The sequence below is a fragment of the Dipodascopsis tothii genome (genome assembly GCF_038497935.1).
Source record: "Dipodascopsis tothii strain CBS 759.85 unplaced genomic scaffold V1510scaffold_50, whole genome shotgun sequence".
Classification (NCBI taxonomy): Eukaryota; Fungi; Ascomycota; class Lipomycetes; order Lipomycetales; family Lipomycetaceae; genus Neoaidaea; species Neoaidaea tothii.
The window spans coordinates 47624-58104 of NW_027118034.1; the positions used below are offsets into that span (position 1 = coordinate 47624).

The 10481-nt window shown below is 44.3% G+C and overlaps 6 protein-coding genes across 6 annotated transcripts; 4 read left to right on the forward strand and 2 right to left on the reverse strand.

Moving 5' to 3' along the window:
* Positions 1-200: 200 nt before the first annotated feature.
* Positions 201-1984, forward strand: V1510DRAFT_370687 (uncharacterized protein; the record flags this gene model as incomplete). Its single annotated transcript, XM_066931447.1, has 2 exons — positions 201-516; positions 552-1984. 2 exons carry the CDS (start codon positions 201-203, stop codon positions 1982-1984), a joined length of 1749 nt encoding a protein of 582 aa, XP_066786568.1.
* Positions 1985-2170: 186 nt separating this feature from the next.
* V1510DRAFT_295499 (DNA damage-responsive transcriptional repressor RPH1) lies at positions 2171-4044 on the forward strand. Its single transcript, XM_066930681.1, has 2 exons — positions 2171-2454; positions 2489-4044. Exons 1-2 carry the CDS (start codon positions 2356-2358, stop codon positions 3674-3676), a joined length of 1287 nt encoding a protein of 428 aa, XP_066786569.1. The 5' UTR covers positions 2171-2355; the 3' UTR covers positions 3677-4044.
* Positions 3902-5932, forward strand: V1510DRAFT_423752 (chaperonin GroL). The gene is made up of 3 exons (XM_066934983.1): positions 3902-4196; positions 4237-5598; positions 5637-5932. The coding sequence occupies exons 1-3, from the start codon at positions 3921-3923 to the stop codon at positions 5760-5762; spliced, it is 1764 nt and encodes a 587-aa protein (XP_066786570.1). The 5' UTR covers positions 3902-3920; the 3' UTR covers positions 5763-5932.
* V1510DRAFT_294768 (major facilitator superfamily domain-containing protein) lies at positions 5799-7831 on the reverse strand. Its single transcript, XM_066930679.1, has 2 exons — positions 7305-7831; positions 5799-7262 (listed from the first exon to the last, which is right to left on the reverse strand). Exons 1-2 carry the CDS (start codon positions 7571-7573, stop codon positions 5969-5971), a joined length of 1563 nt encoding a protein of 520 aa, XP_066786571.1. The 5' UTR covers positions 7574-7831; the 3' UTR covers positions 5799-5968.
* Positions 7832-8089: 258 nt separating this feature from the next.
* On the reverse strand, positions 8090-8780 carry V1510DRAFT_408596 (uncharacterized protein; the record flags this gene model as incomplete). The annotated part of the gene is made up of 3 exons (XM_066932454.1): positions 8090-8538; positions 8573-8627; positions 8661-8780. The coding sequence occupies 3 exons, from the start codon at positions 8778-8780 to the stop codon at positions 8090-8092; spliced, it is 624 nt and encodes a 207-aa protein (XP_066786572.1).
* A 115-nt stretch (positions 8781-8895) lies between these two features.
* Positions 8896-9587, forward strand: V1510DRAFT_370690 (uncharacterized protein; the record flags this gene model as incomplete). Its single annotated transcript, XM_066931448.1, has 3 exons — positions 8896-9192; positions 9235-9394; positions 9427-9587. The coding sequence occupies 3 exons, from the start codon at positions 8896-8898 to the stop codon at positions 9585-9587; spliced, it is 618 nt and encodes a 205-aa protein (XP_066786573.1).
* Between the last annotated feature and the right edge of the window lie 894 nt (positions 9588-10481).

Here is a 10481-nt window from a genome sequence, read left to right on the forward strand (position 1 = left end):
CAGTAATTAACTGTGAAAGCGGTGTGCACTCAGTGCGCAAGTGCGAGGTCGCAGTCTGCCTATTCACAGACGAGCATATTCTTCCTCCGCAACAACTCGGTCAGGACCAGCGACTAGGGATATTACAGGAGCATTCTAAGAGTTTAAGAAGCGACACTTATTATTATTCATTGGTTTGTTCTCTATATAACTAGACAATCATGGCACCTCTCAGCACACCGATACAAGCTCCAGCATCATACCCGTCTATCCCTTCCCCACAGTTAAGCGCCTCAAATTTGTCGACAGCTATCCCTAATGAGAAGCCTCTGGCGTCTACCAATGGAGGGAGCCTTGCCATAACGATCGCTCTAGCGGAGCCTATTTTGTTCCTGCAAGGCTTTGACCGAACAGAATTTTCGCATCATACTCCTGCTATGTTACGGGGGACTTTGCATGTAACAATCACGAAAGCAACAAAAATCAAGTCAATCATGTTAAATTTTAGTGGACGTGGGAGAACAAATTGGCCAGAGGGTATGAGATAATTCGTTCACTTCTAACTGCGACAGGAATCCCGCCAGCAAAAGACGAATTTTACGAAGATAAGGAGCTGATGACACATTTCTGGCCGTTCTTCAATGCACAATTTCTATCAGCTGAATCGTCATTTGGTGCAGATTTGATAGTGGATCCCCAGGGTATGATTCATCAGAGCAGTGACGTTCGCGCATTCCTCAAAAACTCCTCGTCGAGCACATCAAGAAGCTCGTTTTCGAGAGAGAGAAGTAGCAGTGGCTCGCGACGAAGATCGTCAAGTCGATCTAGTCGGGACAGCCTCGGGGAATCTCGAGATTCCTCAGTTTCAAACAAAGGCTACAAATCATTCCCACCCGGAACGTACTCCTATAACTTTGAACTTCCAATTGATAGCTCACTGCCGGAAAGCATCGAGTGTGCAATGGGAAATGTGAAGTATGAACTCGAAGCAGTTGTGGATCGCTCAGGAGCGTTTAAGCCAAAACTCATAGGCCGAAAACCTGTGTTTTTGATCAGATCTCCCAGCGAAGCCTCACAAGAAGCGGGTGAGCCCATCGTTGTTTCGCGAACATGGGAGGATCAACTGCACTATGATATTGTCATCGGAGGTAAAGCCTTCCCGATTGGCAGTACCGTGCCAGTTGCTTTTAAGCTGACGCCACTGGCCAAAGTGCGGTGCCACAGGATTCGTATTCTGCTCTCCGAGAATACCGAATATTATTGCAGGAACAAGAAGGTTCACCGAATTGAGCCGGTACGCAAATACCTATTATTCGAGCATCAAGCTGGCGAGGACATGTCCCAAAACCTCCTTGGTGATCTTGAAGGACTAGACACGGCCGGACCTGTGGAACTTGAATTTGGAGTGAAGATCCCGGGTTGTAACATCAAGAATAAGGAGAAGCTAAGACCCGACACGACATACGTGAATATCAAAGTACACCATTGGATCAAGATCATACTACGTCTCTCTAGGTCTGACCCTGCCGATCCCAATAAGCGCCGCCATTTTGAAGTGTCGATTGATTCTCCTTTTAGGCTGCTTTCTTGTCGATGTACCACGGCGAACGTTTCTTTACCAGCTTACAATTTATATGCTCCGACGTCTACTAATATGCTTCCTCCTTGCCCCTGTGAACTTGGAGAGAACGGGACGGATAATGACCCAGTACCCATACCTGAGGATAACGCACGTCCTCTGCATATCTTGAGAAGACCATCAGTTAATCCTCCTCCGTTCGATGCAGATGTACCTCCTCCCCCTCTGGTAACACCACCGCCACAGTACAACGAAATAGCTGGTGAAGATGATTATTTTGGACGGCGAAACTACGAATTGGAAGTGGACGAGGAAGAAGATGAAGACAGTGATAGAGAATTGTCATCTACGTTCCGAAGCTCAATGATTTTCTCAGCGGACTCATCAACATCGTCCCTGTCGGGTCAAGCAGAAAGAACTCCTTGATTTTTTAGAAGCTCTACTCGATATATACGCACTTGGCCTTTGTGTCTTGCATGACTACGTAGAGGAATTTTTGGTCATTAGTTAAATACAAATATCTACTCGAGACTTTCAGTAACTCCAGTTTTTGTAGAATAATTTACCCTGATATTTATCACAATATTACCCGGCTTTATGATGTATTGCCAGTTCCCATCTTCTAGATCTCGTGTGTATATTCATAATCCACCTCGTCGAAGGTCGTAATTTTTTCGTTAGTCGCCGCCAGTACACCTGCTTGCAGCCATGGATAGATGAGGGGAAACAGTGGATTTACTCTATGCACAAGTTAGCGACTTACGATTATCGCTTAGAGTGCTTGAAAGCGAGGAAAGATGCTAGAGCCAACGAGTACAGATATCCAGGATGGCGACGCTGGAGCTGTGCGCCCTGATCACTATTATGACGGTGGAAATATACCAGTATTCAAACCAGTAAGTAATAAGTTGATGGTGTTCTTACTTTGAGACTATGCAGCAATTCAAATCATTTCCAGAGTATATAAAGAGCATTGATTCATACGGGATGAAGTCTGGAATTGTGAAAGTCATTCCACCCACAGAATGGCTCTGCTCCCTACCTCCGATGGACCAGAAAGTTAGGAATCTGAAAATACAACGTCCGATAGAGCAACATATCAGCGGGAGTGGTGGGGTCTTTTATCAAGCGAATATCGAGAAATCCAGGACATACAACTTGCAACAGTGGCGAAGGGTAACTGATCAGTCTAGTAATCAACCTCCGGCGCGACGCGGTGAGCTGCGTAAAGGAGCGCAAGGAGAACCTCAGACCAGGAATAGGCGTAAATCGACTCATGTGAACACATATGAAGGCGTACAGGATTCACATGAATCCGAGAGTGGCGTCAAGACGGATGACCAGCGATCTAACAAGCGTAAACGTCCAAAAATTGAAATAGACGACAGCTTTGACTACAGATTTGACAGTTCTGAATTTACGCGTAACAGATGTTCAGAATTGGAAAAAATTTACTGGAAAACCATTACCTATAATAGTCCCATGTATGGAGCCGACATGCTTGGAAGTTTGTTCGACGATTCAACTACTATCTGGAACGTTTCCAATTTAGATAACTTGTTACGCGAACTTGATGTGCGTTTACCTGGAGTCAATTCCTCTTACCTATATTTTGGGATGTGGAAGAGCACCTTCTCCTGGCATCTTGAGGATATGGACCTTTACTCAATCAATTACATACATTTTGGCGCGCCAAAACAGTGGTACTCTATTTCTCAAAGCGATGAAAAGCGCTTTTATGATATTATGAAAAATCTGTATCCGGATGAGCATAAAAAGTGCAAAGAGTTTCTACGACATAAGACGTTTCTTGTTTCTCCTTCATACTTAGCCAGCCGCGGCATCAAGGTGAACAGGCTGGTGCACTACCAACAGGAATTTGTCATAACATTCCCTTTCGGGTATCATTCTGGATTTAATCTTGGTTACAACTGCGCCGAGTCCGTCAACTTTGCGACCGAGAAGTGGCTTGAATATGGATTCTCGGCGAACAAATGTCGTTGCATCAGCGATTCAGTAGACATTGACGTCAATTTACTCGCCGAACGTACTCGTCGGAAACAGAATGCACACTTAACTGCGCCGAGCGATCACCAATTGAGCGAAGATGGAAGCTGATTAGGTCGCTAGTGAGCTTATGTGTATTGCACAAGCCTCCACATATTTTTGCGTATAGGCTAAAATATCGAGAAAATTCTAGAGCATGAAAAATATTATATAACGTATTAGTCAACATACGATTTGTAGTAGAACACGTACTGAAACAGCACTAGCTCTAGACGAATTTTTTCCTTTATAAAAAACCTCTCCGCAACTAACATTCTAATACCCAAAAAGTGCCTCTTCTATTGGATTTGACAAGATGAACAGAGCATTCTCCAAGACTTCTAAGCCGATTATGCTGTCTTCGGCACGGACGGTTTCGTCTGCCATGCGGTCCCCTATAGTCTCACAGATTCGTTCGGTTTCTTACAAGGAACTGAAGTTTGGTGTTGAAGGCCGTGCCTCTCTTCTGAGGGGCGTGGACATGCTAGCGAAGTCTGTTGCTGTCACGCTCGGTCCGAAGGGCCGCAATGTTTTGATCGACCAAGCTTATGGCTCCCCTAAGATCACCAAGGACGGTGTCACTGTGGCTAAGGTATATGAATGGCGTGAGCCTCGCGGTTAATAATTTCTAGAGTATCTCTTTGAAGGATAGATTTGAGAATCTCGGTGCTAAGCTTCTCCAAGATGTTGCTACTAAGACCAATGAGATTGCCGGTGACGGAACGACGACTGCCACTGTTCTTGCACGTGCTATCTTTACTGAGAGTGTAAAGAATGTCGCGGCTGGTTGTAACCCGATGGATCTTAGACGCGGAACACAGGCTGCAGTTGACAAGGTCGTTGAATTCCTTCAGGCCAATAAGCGCGAAATCACCACTTCCGAGGAAATTGCCCAAGTGGCCACTATTTCTGCAAACGGAGACACTCACATCGGTAAGCTTCTCGCGAATGCGATGGAGAAGGTCGGAAAGGAGGGTGTTATCACTGTTAAGGAGGGCAAGACCATTGAAGATGAGCTCGAAATCACGGAGGGTATGCGGTTTGACCGCGGCTATATTTCGCCTTACTTCATCACTGATGCGAAGACCGCCAAAGTGGAGTACGAGCGTCCTCTCATCCTCTTGTCTGAGCAAAAGATTTCCGCGCTCCAGGATATCCTTCCTGCTCTGGAGATCTCGAACAAGCTAAGACAGCCTCTTGTTATCATCGCTGAAGATATCGATGGCGAAGCTTTGGCTGCTTGTATTCTCAACAAGCTACGTGGCCAGGTTCAGGTCACTGCCGTGAAGGCTCCCGGTTTCGGAGACAACCGCAAGAACATCCTTGGTGACATTGCCTACCTTACTGGCGGAACCGTCATGACCAGCGAGCTCGACATGAAGCTGGAGGAGATCACCCCGGAACACCTGGGAAGATCTGGTGCGGTGACGATTACCAAGGAGGATACTATCATTCTGAATGGGGATGGAGACAAGGATCTCATAATGCAGCGGTGCGAACAGATTCGTGGTGCTATGAGTGATGCTGCCACTACAGAGTACGAGAAGGAGAAACTCCAGGAGAGACTCGCTAAGCTTTCTGGAGGTGTCGCTGTTGTGAAGGTTGGCGGCTCTTCTGAGGTTGAGGTTGGTGAGAAGAAGGATAGATACGTTGATGCTCTGAACGCCACCCGTGCTGCTGTTGAAGAAGGTATCCTTCCCGGTGGTGGCGTCGCTCTTCTCAAGGCCTCAAAGGCTCTGGATGGACTAAAGGGTGCCAATTTTGACCAGGACCTCGGAATCTCCATCATTAAAAGTGCCATCACCAAGCCGAACAGAACCATTGTTGAAAATGCCGGCGGCGAGGGTAGCATTGTTGTCGGAAAGATCATAGAGCAATATGGAGACAATTTCAACATGGGATACAACGCTGCTACTGGCGAATACGTCGACATGGTCTCTGCCGGAATTATTGATCCCTTTAAAGTTGTCCGGACTGCTCTGGTGGATGCTGCGGTACGTAACGAGAAACGGGTTGTTTGCTAATACTTAAGGGCGTAGCGTCGCTGCTTGCCACCACCGAGTGCGCTATTGTTGAAGTTCCGGATGATCGGCCTGCTTCTGCTGCTCCTGCCGGAGGCATGGGCGGAATGGGAGGAATGGGTGGCATGGGCTTTTAGACCTAGTTTCCCTGCAAGCCTATAAAAATATATTTGTACAGCAAAGACATGTACTTTATGTATATAAACTGGATTCACTGAGAGCGGTCAGATATCACCGTTCTGCAACTCCTATTATTTTGTAGATAACGTCTAATAATTAAAATACGTCAAAAAATTGCGATACTAAGTAGCTATTCGATTTGATCCGCTCATGCAACCCCCTTTCATATCAATGCAGGCGTGAATTTCTTTCGCAGAGACTCACCTTTGTAATACAAAATCAAAGGCACAGGATAACACGCCAAGATAACAAATGCAAGCAGGGTGTTACCCCATCCGTAATTAAGATTTTCATATAGAGGCGATTCAGCCAAGGGGAGGAACGCGCCTCCCAAGCTTCGTACTACCGTGGAAGCAGATGCTGCTGATGCAGCGTATATAGAGTATGCATCAACCAGATATGACATGACAGGTAGAAAGGCACCTAAAATTCCCAGTCCGCATATAAAAGAGCCGACTTCGGCAACCATCCAGTGGTATTGCTTCTGCACGCTCCAGCCATATAAGATTAGTCCTATGGGAACCAATGGAGTGTAAATGATCATAAAAACCAGTCGATACTCTGGTTTGCGCTCCTTTGACTCCGACATATCGACTAGTTTCAAGTATAGTCTATCAGAATAGAGAATCATCAATGCCAGACACAAGAGACTTCCTATACCGAGTCCTAGGTACGAAAGACCTACCGTATTGGTGCCAAACCCATACTGCTTCTCAAAAACTGATGGGTAAGTCGTCAAAAGTAGATAAAACGTTCCGTAGTTCACAGCAGCATATAACGATAAAATGGTCACAATAGGACTTAAGATCAAAAGTTTACACGGTCGAACTATAGCCCGGATAAACTGTGTTAAGGGTGGCTGGTGAGCGTTTTGTCTTTCATACGCAGTCATCAAATTTTGATTTCCTGTTTCCTTTCGCAGCCTGATAGCCTTCTTTTGTAAAATCCTAGGTGCATATGTTTCCTCAAGAAAAACCCAGGTAGCCACTGAAAGTACACCCGAAGCGATCGCCAAAAGTCTGAAGATCCATCTCCAGTTGATGGCAGCTAGGAAACCACCTACTAGTGGACCAATTGAAGGGCCAGCGACGGGACCCATTACATACATTGCCATATAGCGACCTCTTTTTTCAATCGGTATTAGATCTGCCACTGATCCATTACCCAAAGCTAATGGAGTGGCACCTAAAAGTCCGCAGATCATACGAAGAATCATCAAAGACGCAAAGTTTTGACACTCTCCACATCCAATGGTGAAAACTGTAAACAAAATTGTCGAGAGTCTGTATATTATTTGACGGCCATAAAGCTCGCTTAAAGGCGCAATAAACAAGGGCCCAATTGCGAACCCTAGTACGTATATCGATATTACCATAGTTGAAAGCAAAGCATTGTCGTTGTCAAATTCCTTATCCATAGCCTTGACACCAGGCGCAAACATTGACGAAGCCAGAGGTCTACGGTCAGAACACCACCCTTTCTTCACTTCAAATACTTACGTTATGAATGTATTCAACGAAATCAAAAGGATAAGGAAAAATTTCTTTCTGTCGGAAGTGTTCATCGGATTGAGAGGATCATCAGGTCCGTCCCACGTTACCAGGTTTTTCTCATCGTCTGTAAGACTTTCTGCCTTAGTGTCCAGCCCATATGTGCGACCGTCAATCGTCTCATTGATTGCCAGAACACCAATTGACTTCACTGTGAATGTGCGTTCTAGAGCATCCTCAAACGAGGTCTGAGAGTTATTTTTTTCCAGATCGCCCATGGTTAACGTCGAACTGGACTTAAGATGATGATCTTTCAAGCTCCACTCGCATCGGCTGTAAGCGGCACGTTGATCAGTAATAATATAATATTTTTGGCGTGTGGTGCTCCAACATGAGATAAATATATAGTATCGCCTTATGGGAATGCCGAAACCTGTAGCCCAGTATCAGTTAATGCAAATAGGTTTTGTTCATGATGTGTGCCTGTCTTATTTCAATTAAGCATTCCCCACTAGAAAGTCCCAACGATTATAGTTAATGCTTTGAGGTTACATGCAATCAGTGCCATTTCGATACTAGTTACCGCTGCCTATAATACCGATGCAGGTACTTTAGCCCTTATAACTCCGAATTTCGACATCTTCGGCCATTGAGCTCCACACTTCATTCCGATGTGCATCCAGGTTACATAACTGCAGTGCTTACCACACCGTCGGGATATCCTATGGATAAGCGTTTAGCTGCCATTCGTAGCTTCGCATAATTTTATACTATTTGCCGAGCTACATACTGTACTAATGACTACTGTGAAAACCACGCTGTAAGCGCTCGAGAGCCGCTTTCACTTCGTCGGCCTCCAAATGCTTCTCTAAAACACTAGATATCTCACTCCATACGGCGTCACTAAGGATGACTTTCTCAGGAACTGAGTATCCGTCCTTTGAAGTGATATGCGAAGACACCGAGGGTGTCGCGGGCTGAGAACTTCCCCTACTACTAGGCATCATGACCATGAACTGGCACTTTCCTGACGGACCAACCACTTCTTTGAGAAGCCGCGAGTCTGGTACGACCTTTCCTTTCAGAAGCAAACGGATACTCGTGAGATCATAATCGAGTCCAAGAGATGCAATCAGCATCCTCTTTGCTGCAAGTACTGTATCCGAGGGCTGCAGACTGGTGATCTCTTCATTGAATTGAGGAGGGCGTAGTGATTTGAAACCAATCGTCATGTGCGAATCATCTAGAGATCAGCATGCAATAGTGTCAACTCTCACCTTTCACTGCAGCTTTCTTCTTCTTGATAACAGGCATAGCGGGAAACGGTGCCTTCTAATCAGCAAACAATAAGCATCATGCTCATACCAACGACGGCCGCTGCTCGATAGTAAACTCTGCAGTGAATTTGGCATCGTATTTTTCTTCTTGTGCAGAAAGCAAGTGAAGAAACGCTTTGCAGAAAACGCTCTCGTCAACTGTAGACATGTTGTAGGTTGAACCGCATAGCACCCAAAAACTGAGGTAATAATTTGATGGTGTCGAGATCACGTGTCCATGGCTACTTCATCCCATCATCTACACAAGTTTTGAATCAGAAGCCATGTGCAAGTGGAAATTTTCGATCTTGGCCTTGTGCCTTCTGATTAGTTTCGTTGATTGTAACATAGAGCAAGTACGATTCTTTTCTTCATTTCCAACTCGAAGCTCAGTGAATGATGAAAGCTATGTGTCTTCACAAGCGCTTCACCTCTCTTTAAAGGACCCAGTATTCAAGACCGTCGTTCCAAAGTTCGCACAGACTATGACCACCGGACTACGTGCAACAGAAGAAAGATACGAGCTTCTGGAACTAGAGCGCAGTAATCTGTACGAGTTCCGTGCATGTTGGCCAGCCAATGTGAGTTATGGTGCCTCCCATTTGTTTCTTCTGACTTGTTAGAGCCCCCTTGATCTTTCTGTGTCTATCGAAGTTGTCCCAAACGACGCCAATCAATACTCAAAAGGCGGAAGGATTTTTGCGGTTTTGAAGTATTCAGCATTTTATCATACGGAAGATGCGGATCTGATGAGAAACCCAGACCCGGTGACAATAACGTTACGTAAGTACGCGTTTTGATATCTAATGATCCAGATTTCACCAAATGTACCCTATTCTTGATATTGGGCGACAGCATCCTCATGCAGCTGTCTCTCATAGCTGTCGTATTTCTTTCATATCACACGATAGCTCCCCGATGTTACAGCAAGCTTAAAAGCTTATATAGCAGTCTGCCGCACTCTAAAAACCTATGATCAGCTAACATTATAATGTGGAAAGACTAGCTATATACCCAAACAAGCAACTAGCGAAGGCGTATTAGAAGTTGACCTCACATGTGCACCACACACTGCTGCAATGACGGAGTGCCACCTGGGATGCCATTTGTATTAATATACTTTTAGTCCTTCTAATGGCAAGATAAATTTGTTTTCGATATTCGCCACATTACGACAATGCTATGATCTCTTTGGTAGCTACATAGGAAATTGGACTTTGTTACATTTGTGGATAGATCAGTATATGTTCATGTAGTTTTGGTAAATACGATTGCAATTCAAAGAAGCTATTAAAATTGCTTTAAGTGGCTCACGAGAGCACCTCTTGGAATTTATTAAGACTCAGATACATACGTGTCTCAGAATAAAGCCCAAATTGACTACTTTATAATTATAATGAAAAAAAACTGTTTTACAAATCATATATATTTACTCCAAAATTCTATTGAGGTATATTAGACGTTCACCTGATATATAATCATATGCCGAGGCCGTAAGCTATGATAAGATTGTCTAATTTGTGAGAAAAATAAAATATTTGGTCAAATTTATATTGTGTAGACGATAATAAATTTCAATTTCCAAACGCAAAGTATTCTAATACATATAATATTACCGCTCCGTTGCCAGGCATATTTCTGTATTTGACAACATATACATACTTTAACTATATCTTAATTCGTTGCCTAATAACTAGTTACAAATGAGTTCTCCAATTATACTATTAAATGTTTACATTAAGCTCATATAAATTGATGCATATTAATATATTGAAAGCACACATTCTATCCAAGCTCCTCCATTAAGCCAAATTCAATCAATGCTCATAAGTGTGAGCTCGCAAGTCATACTAAATAAATTTCAACATCT